Source organism: Pongo abelii, chromosome 6 (genome assembly GCF_028885655.2).
Source record: "Pongo abelii isolate AG06213 chromosome 6, NHGRI_mPonAbe1-v2.0_pri, whole genome shotgun sequence".
Lineage (NCBI taxonomy): Eukaryota > Metazoa > Chordata > Mammalia > Primates > Hominidae > Pongo > Pongo abelii.
The window spans coordinates 94,767,256-94,793,954 of NC_071991.2; the positions used below are offsets into that span (position 1 = coordinate 94,767,256).

Below are 26,699 nucleotides of genomic sequence, written 5' to 3' on the forward strand. Positions count from 1 at the left end.
ATTTACATAAATTGCAGTATTTAAAGTAATCTCTTTACAAGTTATTTTATCAAAAACTTTTCAGACACAATTGTTTGGGGATTTGTTCAAACTGTTTAACACTTAAGAAGTACTGGCTTACCTTGGAGATACTGCTTGTTTGGTTTCAGACCACTGTGATCAAGCAAAAATTGCAATAAAGCAAGTTACATGAATTTTTTTTTCCCAGTGCATAGAAAAGTTACACAGCAGACTATTAAGTCTGCAATAGCATTATGTTTAAAAATGTCCATACCTTAACTTAAAAATACTTTATTTTTAAAAAATGCTAACGATCATATAAACCTTCAGTGAGTGATAATCTTTTTGCTGATGGAGGGTCTTGCTTGATGTTCAGAGCCTTGCTGTGGCTTTGGCTTAAGGCTTAAGGGAATATTGCAGCTGGTTTGATCCTCTATCTAGACTGCTCAAATTTTCTGCATATCAGCAATAAGGCTGCTCTGCTCTCTTATCATTTGTGTGTTCACTGGAGTAGCACTTCTAACTTGCTTCAAGAACTTTTCTTTTGCATTTGCAACCCGGATAACTGGTGCAAGAGGACTGGCTTTTGACCTAACTCATCTTTGGGCCTGCCTTTCCCCAAAAGCTTAATTTATTTCTAGCTTTTGATTTCAAGGAAGAGACACGCAACTCTTCCTTTCACTTGAACACTTAGAGGTCATTGCAGGGCTATCAATTGGCCTAATTTCAATAATGTTGTGTTTTAGGAAATAGAGAAGCCTGAGGGGAGGGGGAGAGATGGGTGAACAGCTCGTCAGTGGAGTAGTCAGAATACATACATGAATGGATTAAGTTTGAGTTGTGGTTTGTGGTGCCCAAAACAATTATAGCAGTAACATCAAAGATCACTGATCACAGATCATCATGTAAAATAATAAGGAAATATTTGAAATATTGCAAGAATTACCAAAATGTGACATGGAGACACAAAGTGAGCACATGCTGTGGGAAAAACGGCACCAACAGACTTGCTCAATTCGAGGACACCACAAAACTGAATTTGTAAAAACACATTATCTGTGAAGTACAATAAAGTGAAGGTCAATAAAATGATGTATGCCTATGTAAGGCAATCAGTAGATGATGGGAATAAAACATTGCATAATTTAGAAAAAACAAAGAGAATATGTTATCAAAATAGACTAAACCAATAGCATAATTAGAATTTGAGTATTCCTTTATAGTTTTGAAAGATTTAAAATTATGTATTATTTTATAAATTATTATGGAGGATCTCCTATATATCCAGTCTCAGACTTATTTTGGTGATTATACTCTGGAACATGTGATTCTTCTCCTCGTGGGGTTAAAAAAAATTTATACCATCCTATGGGGTATGACTAATCTGAATCTCACACTTGAATATTACTTTGGGATCTTAGGCAAGTTATTTAAGAATAAAAACAACTTAATATGTTTCCTCAACCATAAAATGAGAATTTTAATAATCTTAAACTTACTGTAAGGATCAAATAATTTTCAATGGTACGTAATATGATGCTTAGCATACATTAAGAGCTCAGTGTATCTTAGCAACAATTTCAGTAAAGAAAGACCAAATAATTTTTGTCAACAAGAAACATGAATATATAAATTATATAGGTTTTAAGTTGTATTTACCATATTTAATGCGACAGTAAAAATCATGAAAATGTGTGACCTAATAAATAAGTTTATTCAGTTTTCTAATGTCCTGAACCCCTTATCTCAGATGGATTTTGCTCCAAACTTATAACAATAATTTACAACCCTGACTCTAGTTTTTTTTCTGAGAGAAAAAAAATAAATAGAAACACTGTTCTTTTTCTTTCCTTACCTACAGGAATTTACTTACAGAAAAATCTAACTTCTTGTAAAAACAGCCTTAATCCCTTGTTGGGCCAAGGGAAAACTTTTCCATTGTTCTCTGAAGGTTTGCTAAAAAAAATTACTGACAAGAGGCAGATCGATAGGAGAAAAGGCATACACATTTATTTGATCATAATTTACACAACTGGAGAGCCTTTAGAACAAAGACCCAAAGTTACAAAAGAAATTGTCCGTTTTTATGCTTAGGTTCAACAAAGTGTGGGCAGGTGTGGAGAAATACAACTGTACAAAAGGAATATGATCTCATGCTAACAGACTGAGTGGGGACGCCTGGCAAGGTGAGATTCTTCCTGGCATCTCTGTGCAGTACTCATTCCTTCTGGGTATGGGGCAGGACCTTCTCTGGAATGGGGTCTTACGAGCTATGATCAAACAAGGTAGGTCAGATAATGTCTTTATGGCCAAATTTCACACAGAAAGTTGAGGTGTTAGAGTGATATGCTTAGGTTTTATGGCTGGTTTGGGAAAAAGGGTTCTGATTTCTAGGAACCACCTTGGGAAAGAGGGATTCTAGTTTCTATGCCTCGCCTTGCGGGAGAATGAAGGGCCGGAGACTGGAGGGCGGGAGAAGGTCAGAGAGAGCTGCTTCTGAGGTCTTCATTTGGGGTATCATTTTTCTGAGCCCCTACACCCTAATAAAGCACAAGAGATGCAGTGGAGCAATTCAGGGTCATGGTCAGGCTATGCATTGAACTGAGATTTCCCAAAAAGTCTACTGAACAGTAAAATGGATCCTGGGGACACCAGAGAGAGGCTGACAAATGATTTTTAAGTAAGGAGAAAATGATAAACGAGAAGGATTAGCAATAGAAATGGGTCATATAAAATAGATCCCTCAAAAGGAATTCTCTTAATCCCTAGCTTCTCTAGATATCCCACAACTTCACGGACTTATCAGGCAGGTTGTTTTTCCCTGAAAGTGGGAGTAGAGGAGCTGGAGGACAAATGAAGGTGGTATGTGGAGGGAAGGCTGTTCTGTGGATGAGTTTAATTCAGCCCCACAATCACTTCTGTACAGATACACACCGCTCTAGTCATTCCCACATTTGGCCTGCTTTCTCTTCCTCTGTGGACGGGGGCACTGTTCTCTACTAATATCCATCTCAGAGAGACACAGGGCCAAGTATCCCTCGGCATCCATTAGAAATAAAGCAGGCTCTTGCTTAAAGTTACCAGAGCATCCACCTTTGGGTGCAAAGACAAATTCTCTGAATCAAGTGAGGGGTCTGGGCAATGATCTCACAAAGATTTGATACCTAGGAGTCCCCCCATGCCCATACAAGCTCCTCCTCTTTCCACTTACACTTTGGGAAGCTGGCTGTCGTGTACAGGCAGATGAAGCTGGAAAAGAGAGGCATATTCAGTACTCACAAATTCAAACAGCTTGAGGGATTTCCGGTGAAAGTCAGTCCTAACCAGTGTATATGTACGTATACACCAACATATGTGAACGTGTTGTGTGCACATGTGTGCCTGTACAAGGACACACGGCATATTTACCTGTCAGGGACAGGCTATGGACAATGACTATTTCTTGGACTTTCTCTTAAAAAGTCAGATCAGACAAGTTTATTTTGTATACTTTGGGTAAATGTGTGGTATTTCGTGAGTTTAGCAGTTTGTGAAAAAAGAAAAAAAAAGGCTGCCTGCTCTGAGCCCATGGGGCAGGGGCAATTTTTTCATCTGACAATCTGCGTGCTTTTGTTTTGCTTGCTTATTTTGGCCCCACAATACCACACCCTTTTCTTAACTAACCTCTTTCTACCTGGGCTGCACATGCCTGGGCTCTCCTCCCTGGCCTCCCTCCCGCCTCTCCCAGGTCTCTAAACCCCTAGAGAACCTGTGTCAGTGTTTTGAATCTCTCAATTGCTCTAGCAGGAAAACTAGACAGATTAGGAGCTGGGGCATATTTGGCTGAAAGACAGCTCTTCGTTTTCTTCTTATGCTGCTTCCCCTTCCTCTTTTCCCAAATAGATATATAAACACATGTATTTTCCTGTTTAAATTGAGCGAATTGGTCCTCTGCCTGTGCCTTGATTTAGCCATTGGGCTCAGCCTTGCTCCTCCTTTCCTTACTCGGATAGGAGCCACTGGGATCTGGAGCTCCAGCTTCCAAATTGAAGCTGGCCTCAGGCCAGGTGACCTTTTCTTTGTAAGTTTCTTTCCTAAGCGTGGAGTTGGGGGGAGGCGGGGAATGGGGGGGTTGCAGGGATCTGTTTGGTGGTGTTGAAGGGGGGGGGCGAGTGAGGAAAGGAGGGGGCTGGAAGAGAGTAAAGGGCTCTTGTTAAACAGTTTCTTACCGTAAGAGGGAGTTCAGACCTAGATCTTTCCAGTTAATCACACAACAAACTTAGCTCATCGCAATAAAAAGCAGCTCAGAGCCGACTGGCTCTTTTAGACACTGACTCCGAACAGGATTCTTTCACCCAGGCATCTCCTCCAGAGGGATCCGCCAGCCCGTCCAGCAGCACCATGTGGGTGACCAAACTTCTGCCAGCCCTGCTGCTGCAGCATGTCCTCCTGCATCTCCTCCTGCTCCCCATCGCCATCCCCTATGCAGGTTAGTTCCCTTCTTCTTCTTCATTATTAGTGTTAGTATTTAACTCTCCTGCTAACCTTCCCTATTCCTTTTAACACCCTCTTTTTACCCTATTCCCAGCATCCTTTCTGAACTCAGTATGTAGTATAGGTTTCTAAAAGCTCTCATTATGCTTTCTTTTGACATTCATTTTTTTGTTGTTTGAATAGCATTTAAAATGATAATTAACTTTCCCTCAACTCCCCTCCACCTCCAACACAAGCCCCGTCCCATTTAGCCTAATAGTTGTGGATTATGAGATAGGGAGGAAGTGCTAATACTGGCTGAACTTGGCTGCTTTGGACAAGTTTAAAGCTAAAGAGAGGGGCTGGTCTGAAGAGGCAAGAGTGATGGTCAGTCCAGAAGGAAGTCATCCTTTTCCAGAGATCAATTTTTCATGAGAATCCACTACTCCACATCACCTAGTCAACATTTGGAGCCAAATTACGACTTTGTACAGGTTTTCATTTTGAGGAGGCAGAATAAACTCTGAGTATTTGCATATCATAAAAATGAAAGAGAAAGCCTCTTTTTAAAGATCTTATTCTTTCTGGGTATGGATGCCTGCCCTTTGAAACTGCAGTGCACGGAGACTTCGATTAAAGCTGCAGAACTGCCCATCTCTGTCTCCCACTTTCTCCCTTGGATTTACCGTTTGGGGAGGAGTTGCTTGAAAGTTCATATTGCCTGGGGGTTTAGAGATCTCGTTTGCTGCTTTGGGAAGTTTCTCTTGTTATCAGGGCGAGAGGAAACATCTGTATTTTGTTGTATCATTGTAGAGGCTGAGGTGCCAACGGGAGAAGGCAGTGAATATCAAGGGTAGGCACAGGGGAATAAAAGAGTGGAACAAATGCCCAGATGGAGACATGGCCTTTTTACAATATAAAAAAGAGAACTGGCTGTATCTTTTGAGATGGTAAATATGAAATTTATCAGACCTCTGATCTAGTTTTTGATATGGTACAAGGGTTAAAAAACTCAAGAATTTGCTAAATGAAAAGGAAAATCATTCAACCCACCTGGTTTTCTTTTATTTTGTGAAGTGGCCCTTTTGGAAAATGACACTGTTTGGAAAGGGTCACTTTGAAAGCATTTAGGTAAGATTTCTGAAGAAGTGAAAAAGCAGTGAGTTCAAATCAAGCAGGTTTTCATACCTGAGATGTGTCATGTTAAAATCGCTTCACAGGGTCGGGTGCGGTGGCTCATGCCTGTAATCCCAGCACTTTGGGAGGCCGAGGAAGGCAGATCACAAGGTCAGGAGATCGAGACCATCCTAGCTAACACGGTGAAACCCTGTCTCTACTAAAAATACAAAAAATTAGCCAGGCATGGTGGCAGGCACCTGTAGTCCCAGCTACTTGAGAGGCTGAGGCAGGAGAATCTCTTGAACCCGGGAGGTGGAGGTTGCAGTAAGCCGAGATTGTATCACCGCACTTCAGCCTGGGCAACGGAGCGAGACTCCATCTCAAGAAGAAAAAAAAAAAAATGCCTCACAGATGACTGCTGGTTTAGGGGATTTTGAGCTTAAATTGAAATAATTGCTAATATTTTGAGGGTTTTCATTTTTAAAGATGAAAATGTCACTGTTCTTAAGTAGAATCTGGTTACCTGAATTCATCTGTGCTAATGCAAGGGGAACACAGTGTGGAAAACCCAAACAGTAGATCAACCATAGGCAGTGTCTATTTGTTTTTGGCATGCATTATGAACTTTTGGCAGGAGACATACATTTGTAATTATATTTCACTTTGCCTAATGTAGAAATGACTGTGTTTCCTGAGTACAGGCAGAATGCAGCCCAAGAGTGCTGGCAGGCAAGGAGAGTCCAGTTGGGAATTACAAATATGCTGTGAATAATTCCTGAAGTGGATAATTCTAAAATTGTCATCAAAGGAGGGTGCGCCTTTGTTTAGATGGCCAGTTTATTTTGATAGTTTTTTTTTAATAACCTTTAAAATAAAAAACATGGGTAGCCTCTTAGAACATACAAAGTTTGTTCTTTTTTAAATGACATTTAATATTGACTATTTAGAGGTTTCTTTTGTTGTTACTAGCTTTGATTATAATTATTCTATGAATTTATATTTGTACATATTGTAAAATAACACATTGTTAGGAAAGAAGTATATACGGTAAGTTGACAACCAGTTATCAACAGAATACATTACGGAGATACTTTTTTAAAAGCTTAAGAAATATTCAATATAATGGGCCCACGCCATCTTTGTAGGAGTTAGCCTATATAGAATTACCCTCTATTCATTCCCACCTACATGGGAAACAAATATCCAATCCTCTGTAATAAAAGAAGCATTAAATGAGCACCTAATGTTCAAGAGTATGTGGGGGATGTAAAGATGAACAAATGAGAAAGGAACTTAAATTTGTTGAGCAACTGATATGAACCAAGTAGTAAAGTACACCTTACTTAATTCTAATAGGGTTGGCACTATTGGACTCATTTTGCCTGAGGAAACTGAGGTTCAAAGACCTCAGTTATCTTATTTCTTTGTGAGTTAAGTGACAGAGCTGAGATTCCTACCCAAATGTATGTGAATGAACTATGTGGTGGTTTTTTTTTTTTTTCCTTTTTTCATTTATATTGAAGCCAGCAGCAGTGAAATCAACCAAAACTTACTTTAAAAAAATCATTTGGCTAAGTGATATATTTATAAAAAACCCTGTTAGAAATACTTTGTACTATGGTTGAGAGTTCATTTTTAGCAGAGAGAATCAAACCAGGTTAAGGGGTCATGTCGTACTGAAGTCCATATGAAAAGACGGATGGTAGAATAGTCAGTACCTTAGCACAGGAACACAAGTGGCCCAAGGTACGAGGTTCATAAGTATAAGGAATGTCCCAGGAAGGACCCCACACAGCAACTGAAGGCAAGCATTTGAGGCAGAAGTACTGGGCATGTGATGGAGAATATTGTCTGTGAGTGGAAAAGTAAGATGAGGTAGGATGGATAGGATTGAAGGTCATGCTCAACCATGTGGTCTTTAAAATGAATGTCATGGGAGCAGCTGAAAGTTTTTTTGTTGAAAAGGTACTTGATTGAAGTTGTTCTTCAGTGTGGTTGCTTCAGTTCCTGTGTGGAAGGAAAGTTGTAGGCAGAAACAGACAGTGAAGGTGGAGGCCAGGATGAGGCTTCTAGAAGAATGAAACCTTAAATAAGAACTGGAAATGAGAAGGAAGAAAATACCTAGGGAGGCCCCTCAAATCACACTGAACATCACTTCATTTTGTAAATCCCCTTGGAAGAGATGATGCTGCAGCTTCTCAAATACCAGCATTTGATTTACATCTGACACAGTCTCTGTCTTCTTGGTATCTTTATTTGTGATATTGTTGCCTTCTCTAAAGAAAGGGAGATGACTGCCGATTTGCAAAAATCCATGTCTTAGATAATAACAACAAAAATTTAGACTTCTATTTGAAATTCTTGGCTTTGGAGAGTTTACAATCTCCAGTCCCAACCATTCCCTTCCATTAATTATTTGTGTACTTTCATCTTAACATCTTGCCACTTCAATCTGTTAATCACTAATCATGTGGATAGGTTTCTCAGAATATGTGGAGCCAGATTCCTGCTTCTTTCCACACCCTGCAAATCCTTTCCTTGCATGATTTTCCTTTGAAGTCAATGGTTAGTCCACACAGAGAAGAAAATATATGAGGTACTGAGAGAAATGAGTGTGAGGTGCGGGGACCAGAGGGAGAAATGTGTCTTTCTTCAAGCACCTTGATACATTTGACCCTACTTTCTGTGTGTAGGTTTTCACTAGGATCCTAATGATTTCAGCTCTAAAACAGGGACTTCAGGTTCTTCAGGAAATATAGCTTCCAGAATGTTTTCCCATGCTGGGAGAAGAGGAAAAAGGAGTTGTAATTTAAAGCACAGGAAAGCATGACAAATTTGTAGTGATCTCTCACCCTTTGATTTCATTTCAATATTTTGTTTATAAACTTCAGCTAACAGTCATGCACAAAAAATAGTAGGGAAAAATCTGATCCAAAGATATTTTTGAGTTTCTTCCCAAATTAAGCTTGGCTTTTAACTGTTTTCAGTAAAACAAGCATCAGTTGTTAATACATATGGAAGAGAAAGTTGAAACTATTTTCAGCAAAGGAATTTTATTTTCAGATGCTGTTTTTGAATGACTTCTGTTTTGAATTTTTCTTTTATTGAATAAGGAATTAATTTTATAGATGTGCGGATTACATGACGTACAATTAGCTCCAACTTCATATTTTTGACTAATTAGTTACTGGCTTAGTATAAATGACTTAATTAAAAGGGAAAGTTTCTACGTCATGAGAACAAAATAGTGAGAAGAGAATTCTGGTGTCTGGTTCTGATTGCCCCTGATAGCTTTGTAGCCCCAGACAAGCTTTCCACTTCTATTTATTATCTAGTAAAGGGAAATAATAGATTTATTTGTTTTTCAAAATGCTTTTTGATCTTTAGATGAAAGGTAGTGATTGGAAAATTTGTCAGCAAGCAAGGGTAGACTGCTTTTATGAGGGACAACAAAACATTAACACATTTCAGTAGGACAACTGAGGAGATTTAGAATTAAATACAATCAACAATTCCACGGAGACCTCTGCTCTCCAGAATCTTCTTCATGGCTTGCCTTCATTTTGCGTGGCATTGAGAAAAGAAACCAGAACATTGACCAGAGATTTTTTTTCATTTGATACATTAAAATACATTACACATTTAATATTTGTCTTAGACTTTTTGATTTTTAGGCTTTTCCCTCACACTTAGACATGTATACTAAATACATTATACATCAGGCCAACTTCAATTTTATATTTTTAGTTAATATAATTATACACATATTTAAGAAATATGTGTATAACACTCTTCTATTTTGGTGAATAGTTGTTTCATAGATTTTTTTCATCAATTAACTATCATTTATTTCTAAGAAACATTCAAATTTATACAGGAAATTATATAACTATTATGCTATGAAGCATTTCAAAGCACCTTAGAAATAGTGTAATAAGGTCAAAGGAAAGAGAAACTCTTAATGGAAAAACTTATCTCCTATTAACGTGGTTCTGTGACAGAAACCAAAATTTCAAATGAATTATGCCTTCTTTGCTTGGAAGAATCAGTTTTTTCTTCGTGCCAGAGATTAAAGGATAAAATTTCAAAAACAAAACTAAAACTTTGCATATTTATAACATTTTAAAAAATCCAAATTGATTTTCAAATATTTACTTAATGGTTATAGTTTAAGTTTAACATAACTTTTATATTTTAGATTGAGAAATTGGGATGTTAACATATCAGGTAATTAAAAAGTCATTTGACAAGTCAATAAGATTGCCAGTGTTGTACAAGGCATTTGGTCCATGCTCAATAAATAGCATGTTGACAGATTTTTGGTTGATTTCATTTTCATGTTAAAATGTCTTTTAAACTGTATCTGTTGTACCATAGCCATTCTATCCTGTAAGGCAAAGCAAAATTAAAAATGAAATCATCATTGAAGGAATTAGTATTGTCTTTTGGAGATTGTGCTTTGGAGTTTTACAGAGTTTCAGAAATTTAGAGGACCTCGTGTTTTCTCTAATTTATTGCAGCCTTCAAATTAGGATGGACACTAATTAGTAGCATCTGCTCATCTCATAAACCAACTGGAGCCAGTGGTTGCTGACAAACTTAGAGTATGATGGCATTTTTGGTAGCTCACTCTGCTAGTTGTATTTCCAAATTTTGTGCACACAAATTTTTACTCTCCTTTTTTGACACATTTCAACACAGATTCAGATCAGGAATGTATTTCCTGCTCTACTATCCACATTTTTTCTCTACTGCTGCTCTAAACCAAATATTCAGGAAAATGTTACATGCCATATTTCCGCTACAATCTTAGCAATTCTTAGCTACAGATGGCATGGTCAGTGGTTCAGAGTGGTGGTTTTTAAGTCAGCCTGCTGGGTTTCCAATCTGAGATCTTCTAAGTGGTCAATTAATGTTTTTCTGTCTTGGTTTCTTTGACTGAAAAACGAATGTATCCTTACTGCCTTTGGTATAAGCATGTTTGAAAAGAATTGACAGGCAGAGGAGCACAAGCACATCTATCCTTATTACACAATAGCTGCATTCTATTAAACATTTTGATCTGCATTGTGAAAATGCTGATCACTAACAGATTGGGGCTATTTTGGGCAAATTGAGAATACAGAGAACAAGTTTTTGAAACACTAAAGTTATCCATAAGATTAAGTCTTTTAGAATCTTTTAGTTCTGTTTTTCAGATTTTCAGTAGAAGGCTTCATGCTATCTAGGCGTCTTGTATTTTCATGAAGAAAAATGATATTGCTGCATTAAAGGATGAAGTTTTACATACATTTGATTTACAGCATTTGGCTTGATCTCAAGACAAATAGTTCAGTGATACCAGGAAATAGTGTCCAAAAGCACAGAAAACATTTATGCACTAAATGAGAGAGGGGCTAAAATATGAATAATATGAAAGACTTTAAAGAGTAGGTCAGAATAATTTGCCCACTGTACAGTTTTTAGTGAGAAGTTTCTCGCCTGTCTTTGTGTTGGCTTATCTCATTAAATACTATAACGTACATGAGGACCAACTGTACAAGGAAATGAAAAGTTTAATTATAAAGCATGATACGATATGCTTCTAGCACTGATATTTGCTTTCATGATGTTTGGAAAATATCATGTTATTTATTTCTTTAGTGTGAACTCTGTCCTGATTTTTAAAAGCTCCTTAATTTGAAAGAACGTAAATGAGTGACTCTGCATGACAAGTTGTTTGTTTTTCCTTGATTACAATATTCCTCTCTTTCTCTTAACTATTCCCTACCTCACTCTGCTCCTAACCCCTGGAAATCTAGTATATTGTCAAGTAAAGTCACTTTCTTGTAGATGATCCTTAGGATTTTTTTAATATATGAGCCTTAAAAACATTTCTCCAATGTTTATTTTTTTAAAACATTTTGTATTTAATAGAGGGACAAAGGAAAAGAAGAAATACAATTCATGAATTCAAAAAGTCAGCAAAGACTACCCTAATTAAAATAGATCCAGCACTGAAGATAAAAACCAAAAAAGTGAATACTGCAGACCAATGTGCTAATAGATGTACTAGGAATAAAGGACTTCCATTCACTTGCAAGTAAGTTACTTCATTTTGTTCTTAGAATAATTTTCCAAATACAGCATGCATGTATTATAATCATGTGTCTTTTGTGTTGTAGTCAATGTGATTTGATCATAAAATTGTAAGTTTGACTCTAGATTTAACTCACTACAAACGAAGACTTAACTCTCAGTTTATGGAAACGTAGCTTGAGTAAGGGAGAGCGCAAAAACTGCTACCTTCTAAAATCCACAGTGGCTTTGGTTATGGAATTTGTTTTCTCATCTGATGAGCAATTGAATTTGAGTAACTAAAATGAAGTTCAATTGGCTTTGGGTTTTAAAATATCTATTCAGAGTAACTTTTTTTTTTCCTTGCAAGAGGAATGGAGAAATTTTTAGAACAGAATTTGGGCAGCAGCCAAAATTTACTTCAACTTTATTATATCATCGCTTTTAGGGATTTAAATAAAAGGTGTTGAGAGAATTAGTTTAAAAATTAGAGAGACTGGTGTCAGCAGAGACTGTTTAAAAGAAGAGGATAGCAATGGTAAAGTTTCAGGTGAAAATTGATGGGGCAATTTAAAGAGGCATGCGGGGACTTCAATGGAGAGTTTCATGTCTTTTGACAGTCCCTGTGTGACCTCATAGGGAAGAATTCCTTACTACAGGGGTCCTTAACCCCCTACCCCTGCCACTAGTATGTGGCCTGTTAAGAACCAGGTCTCACAGAGGGAGTGAGCTGCAGGCCAGTGAGCATTACTGCCTGAGCTCCACCTCCTGTTGGATCTGCCACATTAGATTCTCATAGGAGCTGAACCCCATTGTTAACTGCACATGAATGGGATCTAGGGTGTGCGCTCCTTATGAGAATCTAGTGCCTGATGATCTGAAGTGGAACAGTTTCATCCCAAAACCATTCCCCACTCCCCGGCCCACCCCCACCCCCACTCCACCCCCTTGGAAAAATAAACCAGTCCCTGGTGCCAAAAAGATTGGGAACTGATGCCTTACTACTTTGTCAGTGATCTCAGAGGATAAAACTTTTTGTTTTGGGCTAAGAGGGTGACAATTTCATTCGACAGTTTAGTCTCCTAAACTGTCAGAAGAAGATACATTTTTTTAGTTCTTCATTATCTTCCCTCACTTATTTCCCACTCTTTCACTCCCTATTTTATCTTTTTTTTTTTTTTTAACAGGGTCATGCATAAAATCCTGTACATATTAAATTCTACTTAATTACATTTCGGTAGTGACCACAGGGTTTAGTAATGTCATGGCAAGTGGTCCTAATTTCATCTTGCCTTTTTCAGAGAAATAAATGTCATGGGCCTGAGAGGAAAGAGCATGGTCAGGAAAGATCTTTATCAGGTTTAGGTTGAGGAAAGACTATCTGCTTTCCATTTCTAGAGTGAAACTGCCAATTTCAGGGAGATAGTTCCTGGCAAGGGGAGTGGGAATTGACTTTGCAAGTATATTCCTATGATAATTCTGTTTTATTCTCTGACTTTCATATAAAAGTCTTGCTATTGTTAAAAATAGAGACAACTACTCTCAATCAACATTTCAGCTGTGTAGATTCATGAAGATGTTACAGCAGCTGAGGAGGATAGAGTTGTATTTTCCCCTCTCAGGGCTGGAAGGGCAGGGAAAAGGGAAGGAGAGGACACCTCATTGCTGATTTTTAACTTTGAAAATGAACTCTCTTGGACCCACAAGTAAGGAAAGTATTGCTACCATTCAGTTTTCACATTAGTCAACCGTATACTTAGGAAAGAAAAACTTTCCTTTTGTTTTATTTACTAGGAACTAAAATGATTTTACTGGAGAAGACATTAATAAATTAGTAAGTGCTCACATATTCCATATATATGAGATTTCATACTTTCCTACCATATTTTGGTTGAGTTATATTTATTCTCCAAATTTATGGCAACCTGTGCAGAAAACCACAGGTAATATTATGTGTTAGAGCCAAGATTTCTTGGCCCAGAAATGGTAAAATCCTCCTCATTCATACACACATACACACACACACATGCACATAGACACACATATGTATTTGGGATTACTAAATATCTTAGCTACATAGAATTGAATGAACATACTATGATACTATGAACTTAGGGTCTTAATGAATCAAAGGATGTTGTTTCTAGACATGTTATATAAAACAGAATTATTTAAAAACAATGAAAAATACCATAAACCACTTATAAAATACCAAAGAAGTGTGCGAAACCATCTGTGACGTGAATGGGTGTGAGGTGGAACATTCTTAAATATTGTTTTTTCTTGAGAAGATATCAACAATATTGATTTTCTAGAGATTCAAGTTATTCTTTGCTGGGTAGGAAAGATGACCAAGAATGCCTGATTCTAAGCTCTTCAGGAAATAGCTCATTCATAAATTCACTTAATAAGATAGGAAGCTTTCCTCTTTTAGCCATGGCTGGCAACTGGTACTAGAATTGCCTTCCTGCCATAAACAAATAGGAAATAGACAAAATAAGCTGTTGAAAAGATTACAACTAGAACGATTTTAAGATAAAGACTCTAAAAGTCAAACCTAAAAGAAGATGCAACTTACGGAATTTGATGGCTTCCACCCACTTTATATGGAGGTGTAAAATAATATTAAAAACAATTTTCTTAAAGAATTTGTCATTGTATTGGAACGACAGAAAAGAGTGAATGAGATCAGCAAATTGGAAATCCTGTTACCCACTTTACAGATGGAATCACTTAAAAACAAATTTATCACTTTTTTGCATATTTATCATTTTGTTATATAAATAGATTCTTTTAGTGAACGGTAACAAAAAACCAATATAATTCTTAGCTATAGGAATAGTAGGGGTGGCATGTCTTCATAACTTTCTTTAAGATGTTATATCAAAAAGATATTCTCTAATATTACTAGTTTTCTTTAAATTAAAAATGCTTAGCACTTTGGGAGGCCGAGGCGGGTAGATCACGAGGTCAGGAGATCGAGACCATCCTGGCTAACATGGTGAAACCCCATCTCTACTAAAAATACAAAAAATTAGCCAGGCATGGTGGTGGGCGCCTGTAGTCCCAGCTACTCGGGAGGCTGAGGCAGTAGAATGGCATGAACCCAGGAAGCGGAACTTGCAGTGAGCTGAGATCACACCACTGCACTCCAGCCTGGGCGACAGTGTGAGACTCTGTCTCAAAAACAAAAAAACAAAAAATGCTTATATAAGCAAACCTATTTAGGAAATATTAGCTTAAATAGTTATCCTCAACAAGATTTGCATAGCTTTTAATAAACTGCAATGTTTTATAATTCACCAAAAAATTACATTATATGCAAAAATTTCCAAACACTTGGTTTCAGATCCCACTTTTTAGGAGAATCTCCTAGGGCATTGATATATCTAATGCACCTTAGAAAATCTCATTTTAGAATATATTTTTTACAGTTATACACTTTGTAAATTACTCCTGATATCTCAGATATGATTAAGATAGCTTAAATATCTCAAATATAATACCATTTTGTACAAGTGTGGATAAAAATATTCCAACTTTCTGTGAAGTTACAGAAAAATAAAGCCTTCAGAAATAATTCAAATAGTTGTGTTACTTACTGATTTTGCATGTTAAAACTGTTATTTTTCTACAAGCCTTTTGGAATAACATGAGAATATTCCAAAGAGTATTCAATCTGATATTTAAATCTACTCCTACAAAAACTTAATTTTGTTCTTTCTTGTTTGGCTATCAAAATGGTAGGTTCAAATTTTATTCATATTGTTATTATGTATATGTAATTATGCATTTGTTTCTATATTGTCCTCCTTGATGAACCATATGCCCATTCTTTAAATACTGTATAAATAGTAGTATTTCTTCTTTTCATTCTGATTTTTTTTCAGGGCTTTTGTTTTTGATAAAGCAAGAAAACAATGCCTCTGGTTCCCCTTCAATAGTATGTCAAGTGGAGTGAAAAAAGAGTTTGGCCATGAATTTGACCTCTATGAAAACAAAGGTAACTGACTTCTCCCTAAATATTGCATAATGAAATAAAGTATAATGAAATGTATGTTTGTAATTTCCTGCCAGAGTGGTCTTTCTCACTGATTTTTCTACTATATATGAGATATTTTATGTAGTCAATTCATCCATTAAGACACTTGAAACTAGTATCTTGACTATTTTTAGTATGGTACTTTAAGGAGAACATTTTCAAAACTTTTCATAATCTTGATTCCCTTCCTCCCTCTGTTTACTTTTATTTTTACTTTTTTGGAGCATCTCCTAGAACTGGCATTCTCCATGTTCATTTTAGAAAGTGCTACTTTAATTCATTATAAAGTTTAAAACACTTTATATTACAGCAAATTTTGAGTTTGCTATAGTATTTTGCATTTAACAATGTTGGATAACTAAATTATAGTGATGATTACTGATGATAACAAAATATGGAGATTTTGGAGAAATGAGTTGGGACTATGTTTCATCATATACTTGAAAAAAATATTTAAAGGAGGAATTGAGACCATATTATTTGCTGATTGCCTATTCTGGTGGTCTGATATTATGTTCACTAGGTATTTTATTTGTTCAAAAGCAGAATCAAGTGAATGAAATAATTGAAGAATGTTAAACAACTGTGTCCTATTAAATTCGGATACATAACATGGTACAATATATAGATGTTTTCAAGTTAATAGGGTAAATGTTTAAATAAAATTAAAAACAAATTCATGGTAGAAGTAAGTTAATCTTTATACACCTCAATAATACTACAAATCCTGAACATAATTCATGATCTAGTATAACACCATTCTTACTTCAAACTGTCTTCTAGCTTGCTAACAACTGCATGTACTATTATTTGGTAGGAATATATAGGTTATTACAATTTGGTTGTCCTATCAGTTAGCAGTGGAAATGTTTGCAAAAATATGGAAAATAATAAGCTACCTCATGCATATACATATATAAACAAAAATCCACACAATTTTACTAAGAAGGACAAATTAATTATTTTAGGTAACTTTTTGTATTCAATATAGGTTTTAAAAATCATTTAATTTTTGTTTTTAATATTTTCTTAAAATGGTCTATATATTTGAGAAGATCATAATTGCTTGGCTAGTTGAGTACACCGACTATGTTAAGTACAGAGACTGTTCTCTGGAGTTATCTATGCATATATACACAAAACTAAAACTTCTCAATCATCTGTTTGTTTTGGATTATTCGGAAATGTGTTATTTTGAAAATACTAGTAGAAGCTTTAAGCAAGAAATTTCAATGTTATTTGAAATAGTTTACGAGAGTTAATTACTTACAGGTTTGAACAGAATTTTTTTCTTAAATACTGCATATGTTTTGCATAGTTGCAATAATTTTATCTACTTTCTCCAATAGACTACATTAGAAACTGCATCATTGGTAAAGGACGCAGCTATAAGGGAACAGTATCTATCACTAAGAGTGGCATCAAATGTCAGCCCTGGAGTTCCATGATACCACACGAACACAGGTAAGAACAGTATGAAGAAAAGAGATGAAGCCTCTGTCTTTTATACATGTTAACAGTCTCATATTAGTCCTTCAGAATAATTCTACAATCCTAAAATAACTTAGCCAACTTGCTGAATTGTATGACGGCAAGTGTTATATGAATTCGTGACTGATATTTAGCAAATGATTAATTAATATGTTAATAAAATGTAGCCAAAACAATATCTTACCTTAATGCCTCAATTTGTAGATCTCGGTATTTGTGAAATAATAACGTAAACTTGGTTTAAAAGGATTCTTCTTCCTCTTTCTGTCTTTGAGAAAGTACGGCACTGTGCAGGGGGAGAGGTTGATTGTGAAAAATCAGAGGTAGATGAGATTCTTACTGAGGGCTGAGGGTTCTTGAACCTTGGTGCATCCCAACATTGGTTGCACATTAAAATCACCTGCTGCAAGCCCTTGACGAATCTTACTTAGAAGATGACAATACAGAACAATTAAATCAGAATCTCTGGGGAGAATAAGGCACCAGTATTTTTTAAGCTCCCACCGTGATTCCAAAGTGCAGCCAAATTTGAGAACCACTGCTAAAAGCTCAAGCTTCAGATTGACCAGATTTTCCATCTCACCTATTGCCTAAAGACCAAATTGGATAAATGTGTTCATTATGACAGATGGGTACTATTAAAAGATGAGTAAACACAATATACTTAGGCTTGTCAGACTGAGAGTTTTAATCATCACTGAGGAAAAACATAGATATCTAATACTGACTGGAGTATTAGTCAAGGCTTATTTCACACACAATTTTATCAGAAACCAAAGTAGTTTAAAACAGCTCTCCCCTTGTTAGTAATGCATTGGAGGGTTTACTTTACCATGTACCTTGCTGAGCAATGTAACCTTGTTAATCTCATTTACTTGTCATGAGAACCACACAGCGGGTAGTTTTATTGGTTCTATTTTACCTACATGACAAAACTGAAGCATAAAAACACTTAGTAAGTTTTCAGTGTCATGCACAACTAGGAAGTGACATGGCCAGAATATAAGCCCAGTCACCATCACTCTATAACCTGTGCTTTTAACAACTTCAGGGCATGAAACATTTGGCCGGTCAGTAGAAGCCATGCTGTGATTTGTTTTTGCAGTGGTGGTGATGACTGCCTTGTTGAATCCACTTTTTATTCTATTCCATTTTGGGGACACAATTCTGCAAGATGATTCTTCATTAGGAAACAGAGATGAGTTATTGACCAACACAGAAAGAAAAAGAGTTTGTTGCTCCACACTGGGATTAAACCTATGATCTTGGCCTAATTAACACTAGCTAGTAAGTGTCCAAGCTGATCATCTCTACAACATTTCAATAACAGAAAACAACAATTTTCAAAATTAGTTACTTACAATTATGTAGAAATGCCTCTAAAACACAGTATTTTCCTTATATTACAAAAACAAAAATTAAGATTGGTTTTGTCCTCTCTTGAGAGTTTGCATGGTGTTACTCCCTGCATAGTGAAGAAAACATTTTATTTAAGTAGATGGATCTAAGTTTTTCATGAACAAAGGAATGACATTTGAAATCAATCCTACCCTAGTCCAGGAGAATGCATTAGACTGACCTAGTAGAGGTCTTATTTCACCCTGAGTTTTCTATGATTGTGATTCTCTGCTGGAGGAGTAAATGTGAAATAGATCTCTCTGGGAACTGGCTTCCCAGTCCAATCAGTTCTTTTACCAATGAACACTTCCTTGTGATATAGATGTTTATGGCTGAGAGGATCCAGTATATTAATAAAATCACTTTTTGTATTCAATGAGGGAAACACATAATTTTCATCAATTAGCAGCTTATTGGAATATCTGCATGATGGTTTAACACTTTTAGGTGTTGACTAAAGATTAATTTTACAGAAAATAGAAAAAGAAATATGTTTCTGTCTGGAGGAATGATTTATTGTTGACCCCTAAATTGAAATATTTTACAAGTGGCTTAATGGAAAGATGATGATAGATGATGAAATTAGTGTAGAAGCTTAACTAGAAAATCAGGTGACCTGATATCTACATCTGTATCCTTCGTTGGCCACCCAGCATTCATTAATGAATCAGATGATGGAATAGATCAAGTTTCGTAGGAACACAGTGAATATTAAAAGAAAACAAAGGGAGTCTAGCACCTAGAAGACCTAGTTTATATTTCAAAGTATATTTGGATGTAACCCAATTTTAAACATTTCCTCACTTGTCTCCCTTAAAACCTTGCCAACAGCAAGGACAGAGAACCAAAAATAGTGTATATATGAATAAATGCTTATTACAGAATCTGCTGACTGGCACATGCTTTGTGTGTAATGGGTTTTCATAAACACTTGTTGAATGAACACACATAAGTGAAAGAGCACGGCTAGGCTTCATCCCTTGGTCAAATATGGGGTGCTAAAGAAAAGCAGGCGAAATACATTGGGACACTAACAAAAAAAAACAGTTAATTTAGGTAAAAGGTAAAATACACCATAGAATGAAGAAAAGAGATGACCCAGACTGCCTTTAACCTTCATGTCCTAGAGAGGTTTTTGATATGGATTGATTCAGAATTGTGGAAAGGAGCCCATCTTTTCTCTTCATTTTGATTTTATTAACTCCAATGGGGGAACTTTATTTGTCTTTTGGCCATATCTACTTTTGATTTCTACATTATTCTCTCTTCCTTTCTATCTGTATTTTTCCTAATAAATTGTTGACTTATTAATTCATTACTTCCTCGCAGCTTTTTTTTGGCTTTACAAATCCACTGGAAAGGTATATGTGTGTATCACTTTGTGTATTTCGGTGTGCATGTGTAGAGGGGACAAAAATCCTCTCTCAAACTATAAATATTGAGTATTTGTGTACTGAACATTTGCTATAACTACTAGGTTTCTTAAATAATATATAAAATGATATAGAAAAAGGGAAATTATAGTTCATATTATTCATCTAAGTGAAGAGATTAAAACCCAGGGAGTAAATAAATTGTCTAAGGACTAAGGTTGTATACTATTTAGGTGATAGATGTGGGGCAACCGTATGGGTTTTATCATTAACAAATAAACTTCTCACCACTCTACCATATCAACTTTTCCATAAAAGAGAGCTATAGTATACTTTGCTTAAATAAATTTGGTTAGTGCATGACTTCTTGAAAACATATAAAGCAAAAGTCACATTTGATTCTGTCAGAAAAGTGAGTAAGCCATGGCCCAAACAAAAGATGCATTAAAATATTCTGGAATGATGGAGCTAAAAGTAAGAAAAATGACTTTTTAAAAAAGTTTACTGTTAGGAATTGTGAAATTATGCTGAATTTTAGTTGCATTATAATTTTTGTCAGTCATACGGTCTGACAACCTGTCTTTTTTCTATTTCCCCATATGAAGAATGCTAGTGAAATATGGATATTAACTATTTAGATGCATTGAAGTTGCATAATATGGATAATGTTTCATTGGTTCCTTGAAAATGTTTAGTTAGTAATAAGTCTCTTACACTTTTTGTTTTGTCCAATAATTTATATTTTCTGAAGACTTAACTCTAGAATACACTCATGTCAAAATGAAAGAATTTCATTGCAAAATATTGCTTGGTACATGACACATACCTGTATTTGTTTTGTGTCACAGCATGAAAAACGATGGTTTATTGGAAGTTTCATTGGGTAGGAAACACATTTGAATGGTATTTACTAAGAGACTAAAATCCTTGGACTTCACTCTAATTTTAGTGCCATTTAGAACTCAAGGTCTCAGTAAAAGTAGAAATAAATCCTGTTAACAAAACGCAAACTGAATATTAAAAATGTAACTGGATTTTCAAAGAAATGTTTACTGGTATTACCTGTAGATGTATATTCTTTATTATGATCTTTTGTGTAAAGTCTGGCAGACAAATGCAATATCTAATTGTTGAGTCCAATATCACAAGCAGTACAAAAGTATAAAAAAGACTTGGCCTTTTCTAATGTGTTAAAATACTTTATGCTGGTAATAATACTAAGAGTAGGGCACTAGAAATTTTAAGTGAAGATAACATGTTGCAGTTACTGCACTCAATGGCTTACTATTATAAACCAAAACTGGGATCACTAAGCTCCAGTCAGTCAAAATGATCAAAATTATTGAAGAGAATAAGCAATTCTGTTCTTTATTAGGACACAGTAGATACAGACTACAAAGTGGAGTGTGCTTAATAAGAGGTAGCATTTGTTAAGTGTCAACTACTCTATGATCCCTTGGAGCTTCTCAAAATAACCATATAAGGTGTAAGATGTTAAAGGTTATGGTTACACTCAGTGCACAGGTAAGCTAATAGGCTGAGAGAAGCTAAATTACTTGCTGGGGTCTCACAGTAAGAAAGTGAGCTGAAGTTTCAGCCCAGATTTAATTGGATTCTGGGCTCTTTTTTCATGTTACTTCATGAATCTATTTCTCAATTGTGCAGAAAAAATGGGGCTATTTATAAGAAAAGCAATAAACAAACAAGTAATGATCTCAAATAAGTAATGCAAGAAATAGTGAGATTCCAAAATCAGTGGCAGCGATTTCTCAGTTCTCTCCTAAGTGGCTTTGCTCAATCACCTGCTATCTTTTAGTGGAGCTTTGAAATTACGTTTTAAACAACATCAATTAAGTTCTAGAATGTTTGACTCAGCAAATTAACAGGCTCATCTTTCTAACTTGATGGTGAATATGGAAATTCAGCTAAATGGATGTTAATAAAATTCAAACGTTTTAAGGACAGATGGAAACGACAGAATTTTAAGTTAAAATATCTGAAGGAATATAAGATAAAGGATTTTTCTACTTTCAGCAAAAACATACCCACTAATTAGTAAAATTAATAGGCAAAAAAGTTGCATGCTCTTATACTGTAATGATTATCATTTTAAAACTAGCTTTTTGCCTTCGAGCTATCGGGGTAAAGACCTACAGGAAAACTACTGTCGAAATCCTCGAGGGGAAGAAGGGGGACCCTGGTGTTTCACAAGCAATCCAGAGGTACGCTACGAAGTCTGTGACATTCCTCAGTGTTCAGAAGGTAAATAAACCTGAATGCCATGTGGGCCATTCTATTCCCCCATGTGTAGAACTGTAACTCACATTAAGGGTTAACAGCAACAAATCAATCATAATAAACATGTTGTTCATGCAAATGCAACTACAAATAATTATTTAAACATTTTTATACAATGTTTTTAAAACTGTTGGATTATCACCAGATTAATGCAAAATAACAGAGCGAGTTATCAGTTTGAATTTCAACACTGCCTGAGACATCCCCCTGGGGAAAGTGAAAGAGAGGGTTTACTTACCTACTGCCTTGAGCTCACATACCTCAAAATCTACTTACTGTGTGGCACCTGAAAGGAGTTGAATGAAGCTTAGCCTTTCATTAGCAATGTTAATTCTATTCAACCAGCACCTGCTTCCACAGAAATTTTGTCCAAACTATCATGAAGTGGTGTTACAAGGGTATATGGACCCAGAAGATAATACAATATAAGAAGGGATCACTGGAAGCTTGACCCCATGCACGTTTTGGTGAAAATGTGCCTAGAATCAAATGTGACACATAGACTGGAACTGAGTACCATTCAGAATAGGAACTGAAGAGATCAAAGCAATGGAACCCAAACTGTTTTGAAGGCAGGCACCTTAAATCCATGTCTATGTTTTCAGCTCTTCTCACAGCATAAAAGGGCATTGTCCTTACTTTTGCAGTGGAAAACTGAATGGCTGACAAGATGGAAGAGTAACCATTTCAGCATTGTATGTGGTTTCATTTTTCTTAGTTATCTGGCTACTGAATAGCTGGATTTTTCAGTTCTGTCAGAAACTCTAAATTTCCAAAAATCTAAGTGAAACATGGATGAAACTCTGTTAGAAAATTATTAGGATTTTGGAGTATTTGGGGAGGGGGGACTACTGGAATGCTATCCAAGTTTTATACTAAGATATCTTACCTGTTTGTTATTAACCAAATAGTTTTAAAAATATTTCCTCCATAAATATTCATTTAATATTAGGTTGATATTTATCACATAAAAAGTAAAGGCTACTGTTAGCTAATTGTCACAGAGAAGGATTTGTTTTCTGTTGTTAGTGAATTTGAAATCCTTGACTTTATGTGCTAGAGCCAGTTCCATCTCCGTTTGTAAATTCTTACTTTCCATTCCATATCATATTCTGTTCCCTATAACCTCTTCATTGTTTTCTTTTCTTTTAAAAATAATAAACTTTTCTGTGATCACGTTATGAACAAGTCTGTTTTGTATGAATAAGTCTGAATGAATTAATATTTGTCTTAAACTTGCACATGGAAGAAAAAAAAACCCTACTTTTAGGGGAATCTCTCCTATTACAGTTTTCTGAGGTTGGAAATCATTGGGAAGGGGTTTTGTTTGACCTGAAAACGTGTTTTCAAAGGCTGGTACCTTGGCCAAACTTTAAACAGCTTACTATTTTCGTTACCTGCGTGGTTCTTGTGAAAATATGATTTTTCAACTACTGGTTTATAAGAAAAACATTCATCAAAATATGCTTACTTACATAGGACTGGACTGCTAGGCGACATAGATTGAAAGTGCTAGAAAAGAAGTCCTTGAATAAATCCTATTTTCAGTTATTCTTATATCATTAGCATGTAACTATAATTTGAGGTCATCACACCTCCCTTAGAAAAGGGCATTGCTCGTTGGTATTAATGGCACATGATGCTATTGGTCACCACGGCACCAAAGGTTGCAGACATGTTCTTTCTGGAAATAATTAGTGTCCTGGCAATAGTGGAATAACTCTCCTGTGGGAGAAGGGAACCAACATCTGCCCTGTAGGTTAAACATATTTCAGAGAGTATGAGTTAAACTGTGATATTTTAAATTCAAGCTAACACAAGCAATGTGTTAGCAGGATTTTAATGAAAAAGATCCAAAGTAAGAAGCATTGTCAAAACATTGGCAGAGAAAAAGAGTGACTTATAAAATCAATAATATAAAATATACAAAATAATGTAACATGATATAAATTTCTTCTAAAATACATATAAGGGGGAAACCTCAAAATCCAGAATGCTTAAGTTGTATAATAGATGGGCCATTTCTATCCATGGATACAAATTAAATGGTAAGTTATAAAGGTTATTTTATTATGGCTAAGGTAGCAACTATAAAATCATTTTGCATATTGAAAATTACACAAGAAAAACACCCGTAATCAAACTTTAGACTGTTCAAATGAAAAAGACATATAGAACAGTATATATTTTTTGAAATTTTTGTAATTATGCTTAAAACTTGGCTATATAATCACCTGAAATTTGTTTAAAATTAAAAGAATTGTATCTGATAGTCAATGATTAGCATTATTTTCTTATAATTTAAAACTTTAAAATATAGTAAATATTCCAAAAGAAAACAAATATTCTTTTATCACATTTATCACCTTCCAATTAGATAAGAGGAATAAGTTCAATAGATCTAGTGTGTGAATGGTGACTATAGATAATAATATTATATTGTATATTTAAAAAATACTAAGAGACTAGATGTTAAATGTTCTTACCACAAAATTGCTATGTGAAGTAATGCATATGTTAACTAGTTTGATTTAGTCCACTGACAATGTATATATGCTTCAAAACATCATGTCGTACATGATAAATATGTAGACTTTTATTGGACAATTTTAAAAAAGAACCTTGTATAGAGTTATACAGAGAAAATAATTAGCGCTTGATTCAAAAGTTTTAGAAAGTTGAGGTATGTAAAATCCAATTTCTTCCTTTAGCGTTTGCTTGAAATTTAAAATAAAACAAACATTAGTCATTGGAACAGATGTCATTTCTAATGATTGTCAAATGATCAAGTAAATATATTTTAATTAAGCCATAATCATTATTTTAAAAAATACAATACATTTAAAATCCCAAATAATACTGACATAAGTTTATGTGTATAATTCGATACTCTATGTGAAGAAAGACTTTTAAAAGCAAAGATTAAATGGCAAGTTACAAAGATTAAATGGCAACTTAAAATTTATTTGTAAAACTTTTATTTATATATGTAAATTTGTGAGACTATTTATATTTTAAACATTCAGTTTTGATGAAGTAATCACCTGTATGGATTTTTCTGAGATTGTCTTTAATGGAATAAAACAAACACTAATTAAAAATAGATTCAGATACTTTCAAAGTAACTGTTTTAGTCTGTATACTCATATCACTCCTGTTTTATGACTGAGAAAAATGAAACACATTTTTAAAGTTTGGTTGGTTAGTATGATGAGAAAGCTGTTAAATTAATCCTCTGTATTTTCTAATTCATATACAGTTTTTGTAGTATTCTACTATTATTCAGTCCAGAACTGTACTTAGAACAAATATTGAACCGATGAACAGAAACCATTACTCTGTGAGTTTTTGTGATCTATCTAGAGCAGTAGTTAGCTTTTTTTGTATTGTTTTGTTTTGTTTTGTTTTGTTTTAGAGGAGAACTTGCTGGAGCAGGTAAATAATGTACTGACAGCAATAGACAGAGCCAAAGGGCATTACTACATATAAACTGTGACATCGTTGATATGTACACCTGTTTCCTTGAGTACATGGACTTGGTTTCACCTGAACTGCTTGACTTAAAAGAAAATTTAGAAGAATCTGAGAATTCCCAAAGTTTGAAAAGTGAATATGAGTTAAAAATTTGGCTTTCTTGAGGTAATTCTTATGACTAACTCGATGGTTTGATTCCGTGGTAAAACAGCCAACTTTTCAGCCATTGACTTTGGATAAGGTGTCCAATCTAGTTACATTCTCATGTACTTTCCCTGCAATGCTCCAATAGATGAGACTGCAACAGGAGAGCAAGTTAACTGTTGTAAACAAAAAAGCAGAGGGCAATGAGGACAATGTTGAAAAGGGTAGGGATACCAACTTTCTAAAGTTATTGCTATCAGTATATCATAAAGTATAACCGGTTAGAATATGTAGGAAATAAGTTAAAATATGTAAAACAAAAAGGCAGTTTGGGATAATGCAAAAAAATACTAAGACTATGGGTCAGAAGATTTGTGTTCCAGGCTCAGGTTTAACATTTTGTGTTTTAGGTAAGTCTCTTAAAACTTTTGTGAGACTTGTTTTCCTCACTGTAAGAATCAGATGATACCTTTCATGTTTTCATATTTGTTTGTTTGTTTTTGTCTTTTAGACAGAGCCGTGCTCTGTCGCCCAGGCTGGAGTGGTGCAGTGGCGCCATCTCGGCTCAGTGCAGCCTCCACCTCCTGGTTTCAAGCAATTCTCCTGCCTCAGCCTCCCAAGTAGCTGGGACTACAGGCACGCACCACCATACCCAAGCTGGTCTCAAACTCCTGACCTCAGGCAATCTGCCTGCCTTGGCCTCCCAAAGTGCTAGGATTACAGGCTTGAGCCACCGCACCTGCCCTATACCTTTTATGTTAAAAGTATGGTATAAACAATCAAATAATATGTAACTATAATATATTCAAGTATCTCAATTCAATCATGGCATGTTTAATTCCCACCCCAAC

General features: G+C 35.4%; 1 protein-coding gene across 4 annotated transcripts in view; it reads left to right on the top strand.

The window, feature by feature from the left end:
* The first annotated feature begins 4,211 nt into the window (after window positions 1-4,211).
* The window catches only part of HGF (hepatocyte growth factor), a 71,404-nt gene continuing 48,916 nt past the window's right edge, over window positions 4,212-26,699 (top strand). Inside the window, exons 1-5 of one of the 4 annotated variants that reach the window (XM_009243076.4) lie at window positions 4,212-4,468; window positions 11,488-11,653; window positions 15,519-15,631; window positions 17,020-17,134; window positions 22,067-22,194. In XM_009243076.4, coding sequence (XP_009241351.1) covers window positions 4,381-4,468; window positions 11,488-11,653; window positions 15,519-15,631; window positions 17,020-17,134; window positions 22,067-22,194 — 610 coding nt within the window. In that variant the 5' untranslated portion in view covers window positions 4,212-4,380. Of the gene's footprint in view, window positions 4,469-11,487; window positions 11,654-15,518; window positions 15,632-17,019; window positions 17,135-22,051; window positions 22,195-26,699 lie in introns of all 4 variants that reach the window. The other 3 variants (XM_002818296.6, XM_009243077.3, XM_009243078.3) reach the window with 3 other exon arrangements.